Source organism: Oncorhynchus mykiss, chromosome 5, assembly GCF_013265735.2.
Source record: "Oncorhynchus mykiss isolate Arlee chromosome 5, USDA_OmykA_1.1, whole genome shotgun sequence".
Taxonomy (NCBI): domain Eukaryota; kingdom Metazoa; phylum Chordata; class Actinopteri; order Salmoniformes; family Salmonidae; genus Oncorhynchus; species Oncorhynchus mykiss.
This window is the reverse complement of record NC_048569.1, coordinates 23,126,678-23,151,118: the sequence shown is the minus strand read 5'-3', so window position 1 is coordinate 23,151,118 and position 24,441 is coordinate 23,126,678. Positions and strand designations below refer to the sequence as shown.

The 24,441-nt window shown below is 44.2% G+C and overlaps 1 protein-coding gene across 6 annotated transcripts in view; it reads right to left on the bottom strand.

Annotated features, from left to right (window-relative positions):
- Positions 1-24,441, bottom strand: part of LOC110523451 (AP-3 complex subunit beta-1) — a 92,367-nt gene that overhangs the window by 6,902 nt on the left and 61,024 nt on the right. For 5 of the 6 annotated variants that reach the window (XM_036977069.1, XM_036977070.1, XM_036977071.1 and 2 more), the window contains exons 21-26: positions 24,238-24,286; positions 24,034-24,137; positions 15,716-15,944; positions 9,492-9,576; positions 8,789-8,886; positions 7,716-7,854 (exon numbers count right to left, since the gene is read on the bottom strand). In XM_036977069.1, coding sequence (XP_036832964.1) covers positions 7,716-7,854; positions 8,789-8,886; positions 9,492-9,576; positions 15,716-15,944; positions 24,034-24,137; positions 24,238-24,286 — 704 coding nt within the window. The remainder of the gene's footprint in view (positions 1-7,715; positions 7,855-8,788; positions 8,887-9,491; positions 9,577-15,715; positions 15,945-24,033; positions 24,138-24,237; positions 24,287-24,441) is intronic. The other variant, XM_036977073.1, reaches the window with a different exon arrangement.

Below are 24,441 nucleotides of genomic sequence, written 5' to 3'. Positions count from 1 at the left end.
GTCAGTGAAGAGCACCTTTTGCCAGTCCTGTCTGGTCCAACGACGGTGGGTTTGTGCCCATAGGCGACGTTGTTGCTGGTGATGTCTGGTGAGGACCTGCCTTACAACAGGCCTACAAGCCCTCAGTCCAGACTCTCTCAGCCTATTGCGGACAGTCTGATCACTGATGGAGGGATTGTGAATTCCTGGTGTAACTCGGGCAGTTGTTGTTGCCATCTTGTACTTGTCCCGCAGGTGTGATGTTCAGATGTACCGATCTTGTGCAGGTGTTGTTACACGTGGTCTGCCACTGCGCGGACGATCAGCTGTCCGTCCTGTCTCCCTGTAGCGCTGTCTTAGGAGTCTCACAGTACGGACATTGCAATTTATTGCTCTGGCCACATCTGCAGTCCTCATGCTTCCTTGCAGCATGCCTAAGGCACGTTCACATAGATGAGCAGGGCATCTTTCTTTTGGTGTTTTTCAGAGTCAGTAGAAAGGCCTCTTTAGTGTCCTCATAACTGTGACCTTAATTGCCTACAGTCTGTAAGCTGTTAGTCTCTTAATGACCGTTCCACAGGTGCATGTTCATTAATTGTTTATAGTTCATTGAACAAGCATGAGAAACAGTGTTTAAACCCTTTACAATGAAGATCTGTGAAGTTATTTGGATTATTATGAATTATCTTTGAAAGACATTGTCCTGAAAAAGGGATTTTTGTTGTTGTTGCCGAGTTTAGTTAGCTGTAAAATTGCCTAAAACAAACTGTACTATCAATTTAGAAGTCTACAATCTCACCATGTTGGGACAGCAGGTAGCCTAGTGGTTAGAGCATTGGGCCAGTAACTGAAAGGTTGCTAGATTGAATCCCCGAGCTGACAAGGTAAAAATCGGTCGTTCTGCCCCTGAACAAGGCAGTTGCCCATGCTACGTCAATGGGCCGTGCGGTGCATTCTGGGCAATTCTGGGACAAGGAGCGCTCTCCTTCAAGGAGTGAATGTGAGTCTATTGGGTGCTAGCAAAAAAAAAACAACATTAGCATGAATTTAATCAACAAGAAGTACAACATTATTAATATTTTAGTAGTATCGTATAGCTTTGGAATTGTGACATAATGTACTTTAGAGGAAAATAGACACATTTCTTCGACACATACACTGACTTTGAGAAGGGATTGCGTGGCGATTAGCTTAGCAATCACGTGACACAGCATGACAACGTGAATGCGATTGGTCGAAAGTCTGCTGGGTGGGGTGTTATATGTTCCTTATTTAATTGGATTCCCATCTCCTTTCTATAATATCTCTGGCAACTGCACCATGCAATGCACCCTGGACTAAAGTGGCAGACAAACAGGAAAAATGTGCTAGACCATCCGTTAAGTTAGACATTTCTCGAGGTAGGAATATCGCAAAATTGTGATCAATGGCTCATTCGAGAGAAGACATCCTTCCAAGTTATGACATCAGCCAGTATTGAAATCTGACATGTATGAGACGTTTTTGCGATCTAAATGTCGTATTCCTATTAACTTCCAGTGTAGTGAGAGACTATCACGGTGCTACGTCATATTGGCCGGATTTCTGCCTGCGTGAACGGCAATAACTCAGATACACATGAAAACTGAAATTACCCGGGGAATCGATAGAACATCACTCAGAGATGCACAAAAACAATATAACTTTAAAAATGGGTGAACCTTTCCTTTAAACACACACCAAGCAGGCCCTCATAAATCCTCCATTAATACAATTCCCAAACACTACAAATCATGTAATTACCCAGCATTAGTGAGGGGGTGTCAGAGAGAGGGAGAGGCAGAGAGATAGCCAGTCTATTATCCAGCTGACTAAAAAGCCATTAAGGAGGAGACACACTCCTTTTGTCAATCAAACATTCACCCTCTTTCCCCAGAGAGAGCAATAGTGTGTGTGTGGGGGGACCCTCCCTCCCCCAGGAGAATTCTCAGCAGCCCGGTTTCCTAGGATACCAGCCCCACAGACAGGGGGACTAAAATGGGGCACACATGGTGCCCATTGAGGGTGCTAACAAGAGCCAGGCAGCGGGCCTGACCCGGGGTGACCCAACCCCTCTTTAGGGTGACAGGCCTGTGCTGGGCCCCCTTCTCCCTCTTCCCTGTCCCCTCTGGTGCCCCACGTGGCTGACAGGCTGACACCACCCAGCCATCTGCCTCCGTTTAGCACTACATCCCTGGGACAAAGGCCCCCCGTGGACCCCTGGTTAGGCCTGACAAATACCCCACAAAGACCCGCTCTTAGAACTGACAAGCAGCCCTCCCTCAGGCCTGACAATAACTCAGTGAAGAGGAGAGGAGCCCCCCACAGCAGATAGAGAAGGATCAGAGCATGTTAGGAACAGGCCTGCAGACAGGACCAGGGGCCACTGGGCTGGCTATGTCTCTGTCTCTGGGTACAGCTAAACACCACGACCACCATCCACCAACTAACACCCTATGGGATAGGGAGGAGGACACAGCTTATGGGATAGGGAGAAGGACACACATATGTGCACACACACACACACAACAGTGTGTCTGGCTGTGCCTCTGGGGAGCAGCTAAATTACCATCAACAGAGGAGAGGGAGTTTATCAGGCAGCTCTCAGTCCTCTCAGACTTAATTAAAATATTAGCCACTTCAACAGGACACACTCTACTGAAAACACCACTAATCCCTCTCTCCTTCATTCTACCCCTCCACTCTTTCATTCTACCCCTCCACTCTTTCATTCTACCCCTCCACTCTTTCATTCTACCCCTCCACTCTCATTCTACCCCTCCACTCTTTCATTCTACCCCTCCACTCTCTCATTCTACCCCTCCACTCTTTCATTCTACCCCTCCACTCTTTCATTCTACCCCTCCACTCTCATTCTACCCCTCCACTCTTTCATTCTACCCCTCCACTCTTTCATTCTACCCCTCCACTCTCTCATTCTACCCCTCCACTCTTTCATTCTACCCCTCCACTCTTTCATTCTACCCCTCCACTCTCTCATTCTACCCCTCCACTCTCTCATTCTACCCCTCCACTCTCTCATTCTACCCCTCCACTCTTTCATTCTACCCCTCCACTCTTTCATTCTACCCCTCCACTCTTTCATTCTACCCCTCCACTCTTTCATTCTACCCCTCCACTCTTTCATTCTACCCCTCCACTCTTTCATTCTACCCCTCCACTCTTCCATTCTACCCCTCCACTCTTCCATTCTACCCCTCCACTCTTCCATTCTACCCCTCCACTCTTTCATTCTACCCCTCCACTCTTTCATTCTACCCCTCCACTCTTTCATTCTACCCCTCCACTCTTTCATTCTACCCCTCCACTCTTTCATTCTACCCCTCCACTCTTTCATTCTACCCCTCCACTCTTCCATTCTACCCCTCCACTCTTCCATTCTACCCCTCCACTCTTCCATTCTACCCCTCCACTCTTCCATTCTACCCCTCCACTCTTCCATTCTACCCCTCCACTCTTCCATTCTACCCCTCCACTCTTCCATTCTACCCCTCCACTCTTTCATTCTACCCCTCCACTCTTTCATTCTACCCCTCCACTCTTTCATTCTACCCCTCCACTCTTTCATTCTACCCCTCCACTCTTTCATTCTACCCCTCCACTCTTTCATTCTACCCCTCCACTCTTTCATTCTACCCCTCCACTCTTTCATTCTACCCCTCCACTCTTTCATTCTACCCCTCCACTCTTTCATTCTACCCCTCCACTCTTTCATTCTACCCCTCCACTCTTTCATTCTACCCCTCCACTCTTTCATTCTACCCCTCCACTCTTTCATTCTACCCCTCCACTCTTTCATTCTACCCCTCCACTCTTTCATTCTACCCCTCCACTCTTTCATTCTACCCCTCCACTCTTTCATTCTACCCCTCCACTCTTTCATTCTACCCCTCCACTCTTTCATTCTACCCCTCCACTCTTCCATTCTACCCCTCCACTCTTCCATTCTACCCCTCCACTCTTCCATTCTACCCCTCCACTCTTTCATTCTACCCCTCCACTCTTTCATTCTACCCCTCCACTCTTCCATTCTACCCCTCCACTCTTTCCTTTTCTTTTCTCGTTTAGCAGTTGTGTAGGCCTAAATGTCATTTTTCAAATATACCAATCTAACGACGCCAAACTAAAAGCTCCAGCTACCAAAAACAGAGCTTTAGATATGTTTTAAAAAAAACTGCACAAACGATCATTTTAAAAGCCCTACCCAGCCACGGTGTCCTGTGCTATAACCTCTTTCCACGTAAGCTGCCTGAGGTGTGTGGTCACTGTGGCTTAAGGATTTTAGGGATGGGGGGGGGGGGGGGGGGGGGGGGGGGTATCTCTCGCTCTCTCTTCAGGCCAGAAAACAGTATGTTTGATTTGTCAGTGGTTGGTGTGCTTTAAGTGTCTCTCTGTGGGTGTTACTTCGTGTACAGGTCTGTCTGGTTGGTGCATGGTGAAACATTGTATCCTATAGTTCTGAGCTGTAGGCATCTGGACAGGATTCTCCCTGGTTCTGATTTCACACCGAGGACTAGAGACGACACACTGACACCCCCCCCCCCCCCCCCCCCCCCCCCCACACACACACACATCATGAAAAAAAACTAAACGTAACGGAGCACAGTGAAGTCCCGAGGAGCATCCATTTACAAACCAGACGTGAGCGCAACTACACACACACACAGTAGGGGTGATAGTGGTCCTAACCAGGTCATTGGTATGCCCATGCTCTCCCCAGGCAGGCGTGAGAGGGGCTAAACACTGGATTAATTGCAGCGTATGAAAAGAAAAGCAAACGATAACCCCCGGACTTAGAGAGGAGGGATTGGCATCGATCGGCAGACTGCTGCTAAGCATCACTCTCCAATTATGTGTGATTCTCCTCAGTGGAAAGAGCCTCTCCCTGATGCCATCTGCCTCCAGTACACCTCCAACACCCCACCATGCAAACACTAAGTGGGCTTCACCTTTACATTCAACCTCAGGCTGGGTCAGGAAGAACAAGGATCAGTCTGCCACCCACCACAACCGACTGGCTGTACGAGAGACGTTACTGGATTGGATTTATGTAGAGCTTTTCCAGCATTTTACATGATATGAATACTCAACCAAAAATTCCCCAAAAACATTCAAGCAAACATTTGAAGTAAACATATGACTGGTCAGACATATAGCGGCTGCCTGGTAGACAACACTAACAGGCCCTGGCTGGTTAAAGCCATTCATGCAGCAGCATGCACCCAGCAACCCCACACTGAGCTGAGCTGAACTGGCCTTCACTGGCCATGTGGACAGATGAGTGTCCAAGACCAAGTGTCCTTCAGCAGGGTGGTCAGATCAGACCAGCTACAGCCAGATGGGTACTGCTATTAACCCCTATTAGAGAGCAGTACATTTCCCAGAACACCGCCATACGGACACTGAGTGACCACACTGCAGCCCATATGGACACTGATGACCACTAGAGAGAGGGAGATAGAGGTGTGTGTGTGTTGACCACTACACAACAGGGGAGATGAAGGGATAAAGAACACTTCACAAGGACAGTATACAGATGTGTTAACTAATGCGGAGTTGGGGATGGGAAGAGAGAAGACTCACACTCAAACACAGACATTGTTAGCAGTGTTATTGGATATGTTCATAACCATTGCTACTACTGTTATTATTTGGTGGCACATTCAACAATAAAGCTCACAAACCCTCTAGAAACCGAATAATAAAAAATAAATAAAAGGGCTTTGGGCTGCAATTTGTTTGTATTATAGGTGATAATCAAATAATGATTTTTACGAGTAATAAAATTATGGGATAAAATACTGAACATCCTCGTTAATTTAAGACTAATAGGACAAAAAAGTATATTTGTATTTAACTCCATTTCAGTCATCACCAAATGGAAATAAAATTGGATATATAAATGTTATATTGAAGCAAAGTAAACATACAGCTTAAAATTCCCAAGGTGCACTTTTAAAAATGAAGGTCTCTAACCAACCAATGCATACAAATACGATCACATTTGCTTTCAAACGGAGTGAAAAATAGAGCAGATTTATTCTATTCCCCCTGTTTAGACACAAACAAGAACAGCTTTTTCTACATTTGCTTTTCTGCTTGATTTATTGCCAGCCTCCTTTCCATCAATCTATTGGGCTGTGTTGAGGTGGTTAGGTTTTCCTCCGTTAGTAAGGGCAGCTTGTAGAGTAGCAGTGCTGCACCCTGCTGGTGATGAACAGGACTGCATGGCTGAGAGGGAGAAGAGGTGCACTATACACCCATGTACACACGCGCACAAACCAAAGATAAGGAAGAATGCTAGCTGCATATCGAGTTAACTTATTCTAATAGCCACAATATCAAATGTAATATAGTATTGTGGCTAATACCACCACACAATATAAACGTGATACCATGTAAGATCATCACTTCAAGGCTGAACCCTGACCTCCAGGGAGAGCGCCTCATTTGTGTGCTGGTGCCCAGGCAGGAGAGGCCTGTCCCTAGGGAGGAGGAGAGGGGGTCCTAGTGGAGTTCACCTCCATCACAGTAACATTAATGCAGTGTGACCTCCACAATGAGCTCTCAGTGTGTGTCTCCCCTCACATCGATCCTTCCTGTGTGCATTTGTGTCAACACTGGTCTGTGTGTGTGTGTGTGTGTGTGTGTGTGTGTGTGTGTGTGTGTGTGTGTGTGAGAGAAAGAGTGTGCACTAGTTGTGCAGCATCAATATAACCCACCTATGAGATACCTCTTCGGTAATTTCAGATCTGAAGAAAACCGTGGACGGCTCCACCTAACGTAACTTCCAGTACACCTATCTGACTCCTTTAGATGTGCAGAAGGGGAGGCTGCTAGCCCAGGGGTCGTCTTTGGACCAGGTCCATGTCATCATTGCGAGACCAGAGGAGAGCGTGTCGTCATTAAAGGACAGTGAGGAGAGTGTAGCTTCCTCCCCAGCCGTCAGCCAGCCAGGCAGCAGAGAGAGATTGATAGCCCAGAGTCATTTGTCCTATTGGTTATTCTAAATGAAGTATGGGCTTATTGGAGGCAGGCCTCTCCCACCGGCTAACATTGATTTCCACTCACTCTCCTCCACTCCTCCTAGCTCCCTGTAACCTTGTGCTAGTGTCTCATTCCTCCTCTTTATTTTTCCTTCTCTCCATCTCTCCCTTTCTCCCCCTTGGTTTTTCTATCCCCTTCTGTTTATCCCCCGTCCTCCCTCTCTCCCCCTAAGATCCCTTATTTTCAGACAGTTGGATAGACAGGGAGGGAGGTAGAGACAAAGTAAAAGAAGGACAAAGTGGGAGACAGATGGAAAGATAGGAGAGACAGAAAGAGGGACAAAGAGGAAGTGAAAGAGAGACAGGTGAGGAAACAGAGAGAGAGAGCAGGAGAGAGATAGATGGAGGGGTAATTATCCGTCAGGTGTGTGTGTGTGCGTGACGGAGAAGGAAGCTCATTAGCACACCCTGTGTACACCAATTACACAGCAAGACTTCACACACACCGTTCTCTAGGCATTCCCCTGGCAGATCCGTCTCAGGCAGGGACACACACAGATAGTCAAACACATACGTGCAAAGCAGAGCCGAAAACACACACACACACACGAGTTTGTTTTACTATCGTTGTGGGGACCAAACAATTAATTCCCATTCAAAATGCCAATCGCTAACCTTAAATAGCCACACAAAAAACAGAAACACACACACCTGTGGACGTTGCCTTGACTGGATGGAACCACTCCCAGGTTGGCCACGGTTGCCACTGGTCTGCTGATTGGTTGGCTGGTCATGTTCTCTGCTGCCATGGTGATGGTTGCCGAGCTCTCGTTCATGCCCAGAAGTTTACCTGATTGGGTGAGGAACAGTTTAGTGAAATGAGGCACTCACATCACATCTAGAGGTTGCTTTGCAGGTGCGCTGGAGAATACTATTCATTGACTGCACTCAATTCCCGGTGACACACAGCCAGCACACTCTCCTCATTCTGACAGATGACAGGAAATGAAAATAGTGCTTGAGAGCTTGACTGTGCAGAAGATGAAGAAAGAAAGTGCACCTAACATGCCAGAAATTGTTTTTAATGAGGACTGGAGTGAATGGCATAGGGAGGGATGGAGGCAGGTTAGAGTGAGTGGGGTGTGTGTGTGCGGGGGGGGGACACTACTCCATTCAGGTCAAAATAACAAATCTGTTTAAAGGCCACCTAAAGAGAAGGAAAGTTGTTCAGTTGAAAGAATCTTCTTTAAATCTAGCCTTTGTCTCATCTTCTCCCTGATTGCTGTGAGGAGTAGAGATCAGAATACAAATCTAGTGAATGAAGATTCATTAATGAATTAACCAGACGAGGAAGGCATTAGTAGACACTTAGAGAAGAGTGGTGGCCTACATACCACATTCTCTCAACAGCTCTCCTCGGTGTGTGCATGTGAGAGTGTGTGTTTACAAGTTATTTCAGCCACTCTTGGAGGACCATTGAAGTTGAATGGAAAATGTATCTTTATTATGACGCATTTCTGCATTAAAGCCTCCATTAAAAAGCAGGCCTGTATTATTGGCATCACTTATGAAGCCATTAACAACAAACTGCCTTTGTTGCTGCTTTGACTGGTCGGACTACAGCACATGGCTCAGTAGCACTTTTTTTTAACAGTGACTTATCCTAAACACCATGAAATACAGAGTGATTGGTCATGTTGATGATAATGTAGATAATGTTTAGTCTGACTGTGTAAGATAATGATGATGATATTTTTTGTAGTTAACACTGTATGAAATCTCACCTTTCTCCTTGCGGAAGTCCAGTTCGGTCATGGTGATGGGCAGGAGGAGTTCCCCTATGGCAGGCTGGATGGACACACTGAAATGGTCCTCCTTCGTACTGATGGACAAACAGGACAACAGTGAGTGTTGAAGGGCCACAACTATGTTACTGTGTTATGTTTCTGTCTGTGTGTTTTATAGTACTGTAGTGTTTTGCGATAGACCTAATAACAAAATCAAGCTACCGGTAATGCTAAAAAAAATTGAAATTAGGGATGTATGTGAAATTTTCTCGGTTCTGATTGCCATACAAAACAAACTGGGTGATTGGCATGTTGGCACAGATTGATTTGCTCTGTACCCCAAAAAATTCTGATCAGCCTATTGATCAGCGAACGGTGCAGAGCAGAAAGGTGGTGGCATAGACTGCTGTTCTTTTCTGCTCTGGGAAGTCAGAGCAGAGTTCATTAATGATAGGGATAATTGTTATCTCTGAAACAGGATCAATGGCGGGTGATGCCTCACCTGGGAGTCAGGTCAGAAAGGAGAGGAGGAAGAGGAGGGGTAGAGAAGAGATAACAGACCGGAAAGGGGGAGTTTTCTTCTACAGCTAGAAGAAAAGCAAGTTAGGGATAGGAGGAGGAGGAGGAAGAAGAAGAGGGAGAAGTAAAAGAGAGCCATAGCTGTTTCAGCCTCACTGTGTATAAAGACAGGGTATCTTACCACAGCTGGAAGTTGGCTGCTTGTGTTGAGTCGTTGAAGTCGATGCCCATGAAAACAGTCACTGAGGCCTCTGGCTCCAGACACTCTGAGAACAGAGAAGAGGAGGATGAGAGGAAGAGAGGAGTGAGTGAAAATGGCAGAGGGGGAGGGAGAGGGCAGAAGAAGAAAGGGAAGAGAGGAGAGGAAGAAAGGAGTGAGTGACCAGAACAGATAGCGAGGGAGTGGTCAAAGGAAGAAGAGAGAGAAGGAAGAGGGAAGACAGGAGGGGAAGAGAGTGACAAGGGAGGGGGCAGAATGAGAGAGAGGAGGGCATTAGAGTGGAACTGACAGACAGGCATGCAGACAGACACTACTTGTGTTTTCTACTTCACAAAGCCAGGCCACTGCGTGTGAGAAATCCATCTTTCAATCTCATCCTCCGCAACAATGAGACCAAAAAAGAATAGCCTATGACCAAAACAACAGGTTTGTCAAAGAGAACATCAGGGTCTGAAGAGAGAGTGAGGGAGAGGAAAAGAGAGAGACAGAGGGAGGGAGGAGATGGCTATGTATAAAGTAGGACAAGAGATAGGGATGAGAGAGACGAGGAGGGAAGAGGGAGAGAAGGAGAAAGACATGGAGCAGAGAGATCTGTGAGGTAGAGAAAGTGAGAAGGATGAGGGAGAAAGAGGAGACAGATGGACAGAGTCATCCTCTATGCTCTCCTGAGCAGCCCTGTGTTTCTCTGTGGAGTGGAGGTGTTTCAGCGTGGAACTCCGTTTCACCCAGAGGAGAGGACCCTGGACACCAGAGGACAGACACTGAAAACAGAGACATCAAACACTCCGCGCCTCAACACTCCGCGCCCCAACACTCCGCGCCTCAACACTCCGCGCCTCAACACTCCGCGCCTCAACACGCCTCAACACTCCTGCCTCAAAGGTGCTTTATGTCACCCCTCTTTCTCTCTTCCCTTCCCCATCTCTAACTTCTTCCCTCGCTCATCTCACTCTTTTCTCCTCCTCATCCCCCTCTAAATTGTAGTTTTGAGAGGAAGGTGGACTTTACTACAGTAGATGAATACATGTAGATGCAGGTGTGGAAGCACCAGATATGTTGAAACACATTGTGAGCCATGCTACTGTAGGAACAGTGCTCCGTATCATTTCTTTTTAAGACATTGTGATAGAGTTAGGTATGTCTTCCGCATTCACTTTCTTCTGCTCAATTTGAAAACCGACTCCACACACACACGCTCCAAACTCAATCGATCCCAATTACCCAGTGTTTGGCAGCCTGAGTTCCTTCAATGCCCAATCAATCCACAGCCAATTGAAGCTTTTAACGTGCTTGAGCGCACACCACTTTTCTATTTTCATCTCTTCTTTTGCTTTTCTTGGATGTCTGCAGGGAGAGTTGGCCCAGAGGTGTGTGTGTGTGTTATGAATGGAGATATTCTCTAATCAATATGGCCTCCCAGGGATTATGTGGATTAATACGCACACTCTCAGCTATAGAAGATTATAATAGAAAACAAGGTCTTTATGGTTTCCTATCATATAGGCTTATAGTCCTCCATAGTATAATGACCTACTAATACAGGGTCTGGAGTGACCAGCAGAGAACTTATTTTAAAATGTCACGGAACATAAGAGGCCTCATATAGAATTGTAAGAACGAGAGGTCATACCTGTATGTGCAAATGAATTTGTTTTACATTAAAATCATTAGGTCCTGGATGGCAGCGTAATGCAGGGTAGTTAAGGCCTTTCCCTCGAGATGACATAATACGTAACCTGGATGATGTTTCTCGCTCTCTCGGGAGAGGCTATAGGAGGACGGGCTCATTGTAATGGCGGGAACGGAAATTATGGAAGGAGTCAAACATGTGGTTTTCATATGTGTGATACCGCTCCATATATTCCATTCCAGCCATTACAATGAGCTTGTCCTATATACACAGTGTACAAAACAAAAACACAGTTGTCGTAATATTGAGTTACATCTACACTGATTGAAGTGGATTTGTGACATCAGTAAGGAATCATAGCTTTCATCTGGTCAGTCTCATTGAAAGAGCTGATGTTCTTAATGTTTTGTACACTCAGTGTTCACCCTCGATTTATTCCACATTTTGTGGGATTAAGATGATATAATAGTCATTTTTTAAATCAACGATCTACACAAAATGTCATGGCAAAGTCGAAGAAAAATTCTAACATTTGTAAAAGAATATCATGAAAAATAAAACACGTTGATTAGATGAATATTCAACGCCGAGTCAATCAATAAATGTTAGAGTCACCGTTGGCGGCGATAACAGCTGTAAGTCAAGAGCTTCCCACATGTGGATTGTGCAACATTTTCTCATTATTCTTTTCAAAATTCTTCAAGCTCAGTCAAATCGGTTGATGATCATTGCTAGACAACCATTGTCAGGTCATAGATTTAAGATAAAAAATGTAACCCGGCCAGTCAGGACCATTCACTGTCTTCTTGGTAAGCAACTCCAATGTAGTTTTGGCATTGTTTTTTAGGTTGTTGTCCTGCTGAAAGGTTCCTGGTGGAAAGCAGGCTATCCTCTAAGATGCCTGTGCTTAGCTCCATTCCGAAAATGTTTTATCCTGAAAACTCCCCAGTCCTTAACGATTGATTACAAACATACCCATAACATAACGCAGCCACCACTATGCTTAAAAATGTAGAGAATGGTACTCAGTAATGTGTCGTATTGGATTTCCTCCAAACATAACACTTTGTATTCAGGACTAAAAGTGAATTGCTTTGCCACATTTTTTGCAGTATTACTTTAGTGACTTGTTGCAAACAGGATACATGTTTTAGAATATTTTTATTCTGTACAGGCTTCCTTGCTTTCACTCTGTCATTTAGGTTAGTATTGTGGATTAACTTCAATCTTGTGGATGCATCCTCAGCTTTCTCCTATCACAGCCTTTAAACGCTGTAACTGTTTTAAAGTCACCATTGGCCTCTTGGTGAAATCCCTGAACGGTTTCCTTCTTCTCCAGCAACTGTCTCAGGAAAGACACCTGTATCTTTGTAGTGACTGGGTGTATTAATACACCATCCAAAGTGTAATTATTTACTTCACATGCTCAAAGGGGATTTTCCATGTCTGTTTTTATTATTTTTTACCAATCTACCAATAGGTGCCCTTCTTTGCGAGGCATTGGAAAACCTCCCTGGTCCTGGTGGTTGAATCTGTGTTTAAAAATTCACCGCTCGACTGAGGACCTTACAGATAATTGTATGTGTGGGGTACAGAGATGAGGTAGTCATAAAACAAATGGATGATAAAAACTATTATTGCACACAGAGTGAGTCCATGCAACTTATTCTGTGACTTGTTAAGCAAATGTTTACTTGTGAACTTATATCAGCTTCTTGGTATGCCACACCTGTCAGGTGGATGGATTATCTTGGCAAAGGAGAAATGCTCCCTAACAGGGATGTAAACACATTTGTACACAATTTTAGAAAAATACATTTTTTGTGCGTATGGAACGTTTCGGGGAATTTTATTTCAGCTCATGAAACCAACACTTTACACGTTGCGTTTATATTTTTGTTCAGTGCATATACACTACATGGCCAAAAGTATGTGCTCGTCGAACATCCCAAAATCATGGGCAATAATATGGAGTTAGTCCACCTTTGCTCCTCTGACAGCCTACACTCTTCTGGGAAGGCTTTCCACTATATGTTGGAACATTGGTGCAGGGACTTGCATCCATTCAGCCATAAGAGCATTAGTGAGGTCAGGCACTGATGTTGTGTGATTAGGCCTGGCTCGCAGTCGGCGTTCCAGTTCATCCCAAACAAATGTGTTCGATGCATTTGAGGTCAGGGCTCTGTGCAGGCCAGTCAAGTTCTTCCACACCAATCTCAACATTTCTGTATGGACCTCGCTTTGTGCATGGGGTCATTGTCATGCTGAAAACAGAAAGGGCCTTCCCCAAATTGTTCCCACAAAGTTGGAAGCACAGAATCGTCTAGAATGTCATTGTATGCTGTAGATTTAAGATTTCCCTTCACTGGAACTAAGGGTTCTAGCCAGAACCATGAAAAACAGTCCCAGACCATTAATCCTCCTTCACCAAACTTTACAGTTGGCACACAATTTCTACGCACTAGGCGGTTCAACACTCGGCGGTCCTGTTCTATAAGCTTGTGTGGCCACCAACGCTGAGCTGCTGTTGCTCCTAGACGTTTCCACTTCACAATAACAGCACTTACAGTTGCCCGGGGCAGCTCTAGCAGGGAAGAAATTTGACGAACTGACTTGTTGGAAAGGTGGCATCCTATGACGGGGCCTATAGTATTGAAGCAGTGTATTATGTCATCTAACTCACCTATAGTATTGAAGCAGTGTATTATGTTATCTAACTCACCTATAGTATTGAAGCAGTGTATTATGTCATCTAACTCACCTATAGTATTGAAGCAGTGTATTATGTCATCTAACTCACCTATAGTATTGAAGCAGTGTATTATGTCATCTAACTCACCTATAGTATTGAAGCAGTGTATTATGTCATCTAACTCACCTATAGTATTGAAGCAGTGTATTATGTCATCTAACTCACCTATAGTATTGAAGCAGTGTATTATGTCATCTAACTCACCTATAGTATTGAAGCAGTGTATTATGTCATCTAACTCACCTATAGTATTGAAGCAGTGTATTATGTCATCTAACTCACCTATAGTATTGAAGCAGTGTATTATGTCATCTAACTCACCTATAGTATTGAAGCAGTGTATTATGTCATCTAACTCACCTATAGTATTGAAGCAGTGTATTATGTCATCTAACTCACCTATAGTATTGAAGCAGTGTATTATGTCATCTAACTCACCTATAGTATTGAAGCAGTGTATTATGTCATCTAACTCACCTATAGTATTGAAGCAGTGTATTATGTTATCTAACTCACCTATAGTATTGAAGCAGTGTATTATGTTATCTAACTCACCTATAGTATTGAAGCAGTGTATTATGTCATCTAACTCACCTATAGTATTGAAGCAGTGTATTATGTTATCTAACTCACCTATAGTATTGAAGCAGTGTATTATGTCATCTAACTCACCTATAGTATTGAAGCAGTGTATTATGTCATCTAACTCACCTATAGTATTGAAGCAGTGTATTATGTTATCTAACTCACCTATAGTATTGAAGCAGTGTATTATGTCATCTAACTCACCTATAGTATTGAAGCAGTGTATTATGTTATCTAACTCACCTATAGTATTGAAGCAGTGTATTATGTTATCTAACTCACCTATAGTATTGAAGCAGTGTATTATGTCATCTAACTCACCTATAGTATTGAAGCAGTGTATTATGTCATCTAACTCACCTATAGTATTGAAGCAGTGTATTATGTTATCTAACTCACCTATAGTATTGAAGCAGTGTATTATGTCATCTAACTCACTTATAGTATTGAAGCAGTGTATTATGTCATCTAACTCACCTATAGTATTGAAGCAGTGTATTATGTTATCTAACTCACCTATAGTATTGAAGCAGTGTATTATGTTATCTAACTCACCTATAGTATTGAAGCAGTGTATTATGTTATCTAACTCACCTATAGTATTGAAGCAGTGTATTATGTTATCTAACTCACCTATAGTATTGAAGCAGTGTATTATGTTATCTAACTCACCTATAGTATTGAAGCAGTGTATTATGTTATCTAACTCACCTATAGTATTGAAGCAGTGTATTATGTCATCTAACTCACCTATAGTATTGAAGCAGTGTATTATGTCATCTAACTCACCTATAGTATTGAAGCAGTGTATTATGTTATCTAACTCACCTATAGTATTGAAGCAGTGTATTATGTCATCTAACTCACTTATAGTATTGAAGCAGTGTATTATGTCATCTAACTCACCTATAGTATTGAAGCAGTGTATTATGTCATCTAACTCACCTATAGTATTGAAGCAGTGTATTATGTTATCTAACTCACCTATAGTATTGAAGCAGTGTATTATGTCATCTAACTCACCTATAGTATTGAAGCAGTGTATTATGTCATCTAACTCACTTATAGTATTGAAGCAGTGTATTATGTTATCTAACTCACCTATAGTATTGAAGCAGTGTATTATGTTATCTAACTCACCTATAGTATTGAAGCAGTGTATTATGTTATCTAACTCACCTATAGTATTGAAGCAGTGTATTATGTTATCTAACTCACCTATAGTATTGAAGCAGTGCATGTTGAGTCCTGTGGGGCTCCTGTCTCCAATGTGGATCTGTTCCAGAGGATGGTCTGTGGTGTTGGTCAGGCTGATCTGGACTGAGACCATGGTGGGCTGGTAGAGACAGGGCTGTCTGGGGAACTGGTACTGGGCTGACAGACCTTTACCTGTCATACGGTGCAGCAGGTCATGGCTCTTCTCTGGGACAAACGCTGGACCGCTCACCTGGAGAGGAAAGGCGAGAGAGAGGGGACAGAGCTGAGTAAACAGGGACACACACAGAGTGGACCAATGAGAATATGAGAAGGTCTGAAGAACAGAATGTTGGTTGATAACATTGACAAATATGGTCTTTGTATGTTGTTTTGGTGACGTAGGTCCAGCTCTCTTCATTAAATATCTACTTAACATAGGCTACTCCACTTACGACTGCAGAATAACTGAGGTTTTGTTGACAACGTATGCCTAGCTCTGTTCATTAACCATAAACCATTCTTCCTGGAAAAAGGCCCATTTCAGCCATGTCCTAGAAAAGTGCCATATAAACCCAATGTATTATTATTATTCCTATACAGTATGTCCCCAATCAAGCAGGTTAGTAGTGAGTGGGTGGGCTAGTCTGACGCAGCTCCATGGCAGGCTGATGGACTGCTCTGGCTTAATGAATGGGAACACTAGAGGACTGCTCTGGGCCTAGCCTGCCATTCAGCTTTCTATTAACAGAGCTTTTACCTTTTCAATAGCAGGAACTGTAATTACCATAGCATAGAGAGGCAGGACAAAACACCCTGTCAGGAGAAGAGGGAGAAACTTACTGATAAATTCTGGGGGTTAAGGAGTGTTTTTATGCTTCTTTATTTTCCCCTAGCAACATTAGCATGGTCCCTCGTTCATTCTGTATTCTGTTCGTCCTTTCATTCATTCTATTTTCTGTGCATTCTTATTCTGATTAACCGGCCTGACTCTTTTGACTTGTTGATTTGACAGTGGCAATGGCGTCCTCTCGACTCAAGATAATCTAGTCTACGTATAGTGGTACAAGCCATCTACTTTACACAGACAAAGACAGATGCAAGCAATCACAATTAGGCTGCATGCAAAAAAACTAATATACGCAAGCTGGCTAGGTGGTTTCATAACACTTTGCATAGGCACAAAACTCCACTCCACTGCAATACCCCCATCAACAACTGTTACAAAATGATACTTTTAATGAAGATTGAAGCTACTAGGCCTAAATGGTGTTACACATCATTTTGAGTTATCGGATGCCCACATCATGTCTCATTCATGTGTGAAAAGGCAAATAAAATATATATATTTTTTTACACTGTTTAGTGGCTCAATCTTAATTAACAGTAAAAGGCTACCTTGTTGACACCCAGCCATGCAGTGACAGAACTGTCTCAACATCAGGACAATCACAGCCAGACAGTGACAGAACTGTCTCAACATCCGGACAATCACAGCAATGCAGTGACAGAACTGTCTCAACATCAGGACAATCACAGTTATACAGTGACAGAACTGTCTCAACATCAGGACAATCACAGCCATGCAGTGACAGAACTGTCTCAACATCAGGACAATCACAGCCAGACAGTGACAGAACTGTCTCAACATCAGGACAATCACAGTTATACAGTGACAGAACTGTCTCAACATCAGGACAATCACAGCCATGCAGTGACAGAACTGCATCAGGACAATCACAGCCAGACAGTGACAGAACTGTCTCAACATCAGGACAATCACAGCCATACAGTGACAGAACTGTCTCAACATCAGGACAATCACAGCCATACAGTGACAGAACTGTCTCAACATCAGGACAATCACAGCCATACAGTGACAGAACTGTCTCAACATCAGGACAATCACAGCCATATAGTGACAGAACTGTCTCAACATCAGGACAATCACAGCCAGACAGTGACAGAACTGTCTCAACATCAGGACAATCACAGTTATACAGTGACAGAACAGTCTCAACATCAGGACAATCAGAGCCATATAGTGACAGAACTGTCTCAACATCAGGACAATCACAGTTATACAGTGACAGAACTGTCTCAACATCAGGACAATCACAGCCAGACAGTGACAGAACTGTTTCAACATCAGGACAATCACAGTTATACAGTGACAGAATTGTCTCAACATCAGGACAATCACAGCCATACAGTGACAGAACTGTCTCAACATCAGGACAATCACAGCCATGCAGTGACAGAACTGTCTCAACATCAGGACAATCACAGCCATACAGTGCATTCGGAAAGTCCAGGCTCTAGCTGGGCCACTCAAGGACATGGAGACTTGTCCCAAAGCCACTCCTGCGCTGTCTTGGCTGTGTGCTTAGGGTTGTTGTCCTGTTGGAAAGTGAACCATCGCCCCAGTCTGAGGCCCAGTCTGAGGTTCTCTGTACTTCACCATAGGGATGGTGCCAGTTTCCTCCAGATGTGACGCTTGGCTTTCAGGCCAAAGACTTCAAACTAGATTTCATCAGACCAGAGAATCTTGTTTCTCATGGTCTGAGTCTTTAGGTGCCTTTTGGTAAACTCCAAGCGGGCTGTCATGTGCCTTTTACTGAAGAGTGGCTTCCGTCTGGCCACTATCATAAAGGCCTGATTGGTGGAGTGCTGCAGAGATGGTTGTCCTTCTGGAAGGTTCTCCCATCTCCACAGAGGAACTCTGGAGCTTTGTCAGAGTGACCATCGGGTTCTTCGTCACCTCCCCGATCAAGGCCCTTCTCCCCCGATTGCTCATTTTGGTGTAACAAAATGTAGAAAAAGGGAAGGGGTCTGAATACTTTCAGAATGCACTGTATATTGCCCATATACTAAGTAGGCTACTAAGTAGGCTCCTCCCTGCCTCAGACCGATACATGGATATCAACCCTGTGTTAATGAGAGTAAAGTGAGAGAACGCTAAAACAAGTAGTTAACACCTGATTCCTTCTGTTACACCTGCTGCTGTTGGTGCTATGCTTTTACCTGGACAAGCTGAGAGACGAGGGAGTGAGGGGGGGAGAGAGAGACGAGGGAGTGAGGGGGGAGAGAGAGACGAGGGAGTGAGAGAGAGATGAGGGAGTGAGAGAGACGAGGGAGTGAGGGGGGAGAGAGAGGGAAATTATAAAAAGAGGTGTGTGAAATCTCACAACAGTGTCAAAAAACCTCACAGTCAACAAAGATAAAAATGGTCCAAGTAAACACGTGCGCAAAGGTGAGAGTCAAACGAGGGGACGAATATAACTCCTAATTTCTGACTTGTGATGATGTGATATAACATGGGAAAGAGTGTCTAAGTTGTTGACAGTAGATGGAGGTGGGTGGACATATTGCCAGTCTCTTTCAGATTATACTGATAGGAGAAGAGAAGTGTGTGAGACATTCTCAGGACTGTCATGGTGTGGTAGTGTGGAGAATCAGTTTGAAATACAACAGGGTGGAACTCAAAGTGCTGACAAAACAAGTTAGTAAACAGAAACAGACTGGCTAATCACATTCAAAAAGTCCAGGTTTTCCTCCTACAATGACACACAGTAGAGGAGAGCAGGTTATCCCCATCCTCCCCTGGTAATAGCCAGCTCAGACATGTCGTGTACCCCCAGACAGGAAGGGGGTCAAACAAACATTTGTCACGGTGCGGCGCCCTCACACTCGCCCGTCACGCCAACGGGGGAAATTTATCGGGCCACTTTTGTTCGTGTCAGAGCAGTCGTTGTCGATAAAGCTGGCCGTAATGTCTGCCACGCCTTCACAGAGCAGATTTACCTTCCTGACAAGCACATCCTGCTCCCTCCGCACTCAAGGTCCTGTTTAACACCCCCGTGAGGAGGGAGGGATGGAGGCTAGGACAGGGTTTCAAACTGCTTATCATCACCAATTTGACACAGCAGACAGTAATGACCTAACACACACACACACCCTCGCCCAGCCTTCCGTCACTTGGCCTGTGAGGCAGGACGCATCCTCCAAACCCAAAGTGTAAATAACAGCAGGCTAGGGATGTAACCTTGCCTCCCGTGTCACACACACCCTTGGTGGATCTCTTTTTGTCTGGTCTCCTGGACTTGGGGGAAGGTGACAACGGGAGAGGAAGTTGATTGAGAGGCTCTATTATGTCTCAACTTAAAGGAAGCTACTGTGATGGATGACACACACTCCAGTCACCTTCAGAGCCCGGACACACACACCCACGCCGTGGGATGACACGCTCACCCCCTCCCAGCATCCTCTCTGGTAAATTACCTGAAAATCTCGCTGACATATTCAAAAGGGGCTAACCGTAACTTGGCACCTGGCGAGCATGTGAACGCATAACATGTCCAATTTAAGAGAACGAGTGTTGTGTTAGGAGATGGGGATGTATTGAAAATCCATTTCTGTTTTTGTGACATTGGCTGCTTGTTACTTCAGAAAGAGGATTTCATTATGTCGTGAGATTGTATGAGAGAGAGAGAGGTGTAAGAGACGTGTGTTTGACTTGATTTTAATTGTTCCCTCAGTCAGTCAGGAGATGACAATTAATTGAGTCAATCTATCAGAAGACCTTGACTAGAAGGAGTCAGCAAGATGTCACTGCAGTCACCTACAACCATATTAAGCCAACAGGAGTTAGTTAGCTCAAAGCACACAGACAGAGGTTGGCTCACCTGGGACCATTCATCACAAAATTAGATTTTTAAAAAGTGATTTAATCTTGGTACTTTCAAAGAAACATGGAATGGGAGTGACCTTTCAAGCGTAAAAATGTGTTGTAACTCTATCTAGTCATGGTACACCAAGGCAAGGTGGCATCAGTTTAATTGAAGTCTTTGCATCAGGGGCTTGATTCAGACAGACAGACAACCACCCCTACCTGTGGTGGAAAAAGTACACAAATGTCATACATAAGTAAAAGTATAGATAACTTAATAGAAAGTTACTCAAGTAAAAGTCACCCAGTAAAATACTACTTCAGTAAAAGTCTAAAAGTATTTGGTTTTAAAAATACTTAAGTATCAAAAGTAATTGTAATTGCTAAAATATACTTAATATATATAACATTTTAAAAATGTCTTCTATTAAGGAAAGCAGACAGCACCATTTTCTTGTTTTAAAAATGTATGGATAGCCAGGGGCACACTCCAACACTCAAGACATTATTTACAAATGATGCATTTGTGTTTAGTGAGTCCGCCAGAACATAGGCAGTAAGGATGACCACATGTTCTCTTGAAAATTGTTAAATTCACACACACACACACACACACACACACACACACACACACACACACACACCCCATCCCATCCCAATCAACCAATTGCATATTTCCTACAGGCATTTAAACCTATTTATACCCAGACAGTGTGTGTGTGTGTGTGTGTGTGTGTGTGTGTGTGAGAGTGAGTGGCAGGTAGGGGTGTGTGGATGGCAGGTCTGCTATATTCTTGCCTCTCCCAGTCCACTGCTGATTCATAATTAGACCTGAACCCAGCACACCCACACTGGGGGAGGTCAGAGGGGGGAGGCGCGGGGAGGTGCGGTCCGCCTGATGGGCACCAAATGAACAAATTATGATGGCCCCCTCCGGGCGTGATGGGGTCAAACGGCCCGTGCCCCGCCGCTGACAGTTCAATTTCCCCCCAACGCAGCCTCATTCGCCCAATGCTAATTATGAATGAAACGTTATCAGCCTTTGACAATTCCCCCCCTACACACTTACACACGGACAACGGAAGGAGGGTGTGTGTTTGGAGGGGTGGGATGGTTTAAAAGGCATTTGTGAGAGATCCTCTAATGTCAAAATGTTATTAGAGAGAGGGAGAATGAAAAGAGAGAGAAAGTAGGAAAGAAGAGAGGGAGATCGAGGAGAGGAGGGGTCAGAGACAGTGACCAGGGTTAATGTAAATGTCTTTGATAACCAGGCAGTAATTCTCTAAAAGGGCCGAAGCGCTCAGCTGAGACACACTCACCGCTTCTGTGGGCTGATTGGTGAGAAATAGAAATGACACCGGGGCAAGTGTGTGTCTGTGAAGGATATTGGTGGGTGTGTGTGTGTGAGAGAGACAGATAGGAAGTGAGTGGGTGAAACTATGTGTGTGAGTGGGTCTGCTCGCACGTCTTTGAAATAAGTAGCGAGAGGGTTGTGAGGTTATTTACCCCAGTCTATGAATCCTGATGGCCATCATGTATTTATGCATAGGATTGACTCTCAATCAGATGCTGATGTGCAAACAGCACCCTGTTTAATCTGCATTTCTATTGTCTATTACTGCCTGGCCTTAACCTATCAGTAAACACACCATTCTGCCTGAGACAGGCTGTCAATCACACACACACACACACACAGGATAAGTGAAGACAGAAAAAAAAAAAGGATGAAAAGATTGTATACGTACGAGAGGGAACTTATTTGTCGGTAATGGGAACATTATGGGACGTTATAGTGATGTTATGTTATAGGGACATATCTACTCTCTATAGAATTAGCTCATATTGGTTGATTGGTCACACATGCTCCTCAGCTAAAGTAGTGCTGGTACAAGGCCAACAAACACATACATCTAACACCAAAGAGAAAAGGAGCCATTCATCTGGGAAAAGGTCAACCATAATGCATAGACACACTGTAGACTACAGACACACCAGGGAGAGAACTGAGAGAGAGAACTGAGAGAGAGAGAGAGAGGGAGATGAGAGAGAGAGAACTGAGAGAGAGAGAGAGAGAACTGAGAGAGAGAGAGAGAGAGAACTGAGAGAGAGAGAGAGAGAGAGAGAGAGAGAGAGAGAGAGAGAGAGAGAGAGAGAGAGAGAGAGAGAGAGAGAGAGAGAGAGAGAGAGAGAGAGAGAGAGAGAGAGAGAGAGAGAGAGAGAGAGAGAGAGAGAGGTGGATGGAGGTTGGCACTGAGCGTTGTATGAACAGGGCACATGGAGAGAGGAAAACAGAAAGACTGTAAAACAGGAAATGCAATTGTATGAGTGGAGAGGGATATTATTTATAAATGTCCAAGAAGGAGGAAAGGGAGATTATTTATAAATACAATATCAGTCAAAAGTTTGGACACACCTACTCATTCAAGTGTTCTTTATTTGACTATTTTCTACATTGGACTCTGTCACACTGACCATCGGGTTCTTCGTCACCTCCCTGACCAAGGCCCTTCTCCCCCGATTGCTCAGTTTGGCCGTGTGGCCAGCTCAGGTAGGGTCTTGGTGGTTCCAAACTTATTCCATTTAAGAATGATGGAGGCCACTGTGTTCTTGGGGACATTCAATGCTGCAGAAATGCTTTGCTACCCTTCCCCAGATCTGTGCTTCGACACAATCCTGTCTCAGAGCTCTATGGACAATTCCTTTCAACCTCATGGCTTGGTTTTTGCTCTGACATGCACTGTCAACTGTGGGATCTTGTGTAGACAGGTGTGTGCCTTTCCAAATCATGTCCAATCAATTTAATTTTCCACAGGTGGACTCCAATCAAGTTGTAGATACATCTTAGGGATTATCAATGGAAACAGGGTGCACCTGAGCTCAATTTCGAGTCTCATAGCAGAGGGTCTGAATACTTATGTAAATACGTTTTTTTTGTGGTGTATTGTGTGTAGATTGATGAGGAAATTGTTTTATTTAATCAATTTTAGAATAAGGCTGTAACGCAATAAAATGTGGAAAAATTCAAGGGGTCTGAATACTTTCCGAAGGCACTGTAAATATGTCCAGGAAGGAGGAAAGGGAGATGATTTATAAATATGTCCAGGAAGGAGGAAAGGGAGATGATTTATAAATATGTCCAGGAAGGAGGAAAGGGGAGATGATTTATAAATATGTCCAGGAAGGAGGAAAGGGGAGATGATTTATAAATATGTCCAGGAAGGAGGAAAGGGGAGATGATTTATAAATATGTCCAGGAAGGAGGAAAGGGGAGATGATTTATAAATATGTCCAGGAAGGAGGAAAGGGGAGATGATTTATAAATATGTCCAGGAAGGAGGAAAGGGGATATGATTTATAAATATGTCCAGGAAGGAGGAAAGGGGAGATGATTTATAAATATGTCCAGGAAGGAGGAAAGGGAGATGATTTATAAATATGTCCAGGAAGGAGGAAAGGGGAGATGATTTATAAATATGTCCAGGAAGGAGGAAAGGGGAGATGATTTATAAATATGTCCAGGAAGGAGGAAAGGGTCAACAGCCAACTCCAGGAGGAGATTCCAGCCACTGGAGAGAGTCTTTTAAAGACACTCGACTGTACAGTATGATCCAACACATTTACACCCCCCCCCCCAGGGAGGGATAAACAGACAGATCTCCACACACACTCTCACCTGGATGATGGAGGAGACATTGGAGAGTGACAGGCCCTCCAGGTCTCCTAGCAAGCTAGGAGAGAGGACAGAAGACTTGTGCTGGGTCACTGGTGCAGGAGTGACTACAGGACACACACACAGAACACTTATGAGATGAATTCCAACTGGAAATCTTGTGGTATTTTTCCCAGCTACATGCTGTTTTACAGACAGAAAACTCACAGTCACCCAGATCCAACAGAGACACCTCCTTCGTTGACTTCACCTCCACCTGGAGAAAAGACCAGCAGAATCCTACATGAGAAACATACTGTCCCTAGACTGACTTTGAACAGGTGCTGGATAAAATATTAATTAATGGTCGACCCTTAGGTCTGTATCAGATTGTCAAACATATTTATAGTAAAAACACTTGAGAGTACAGCA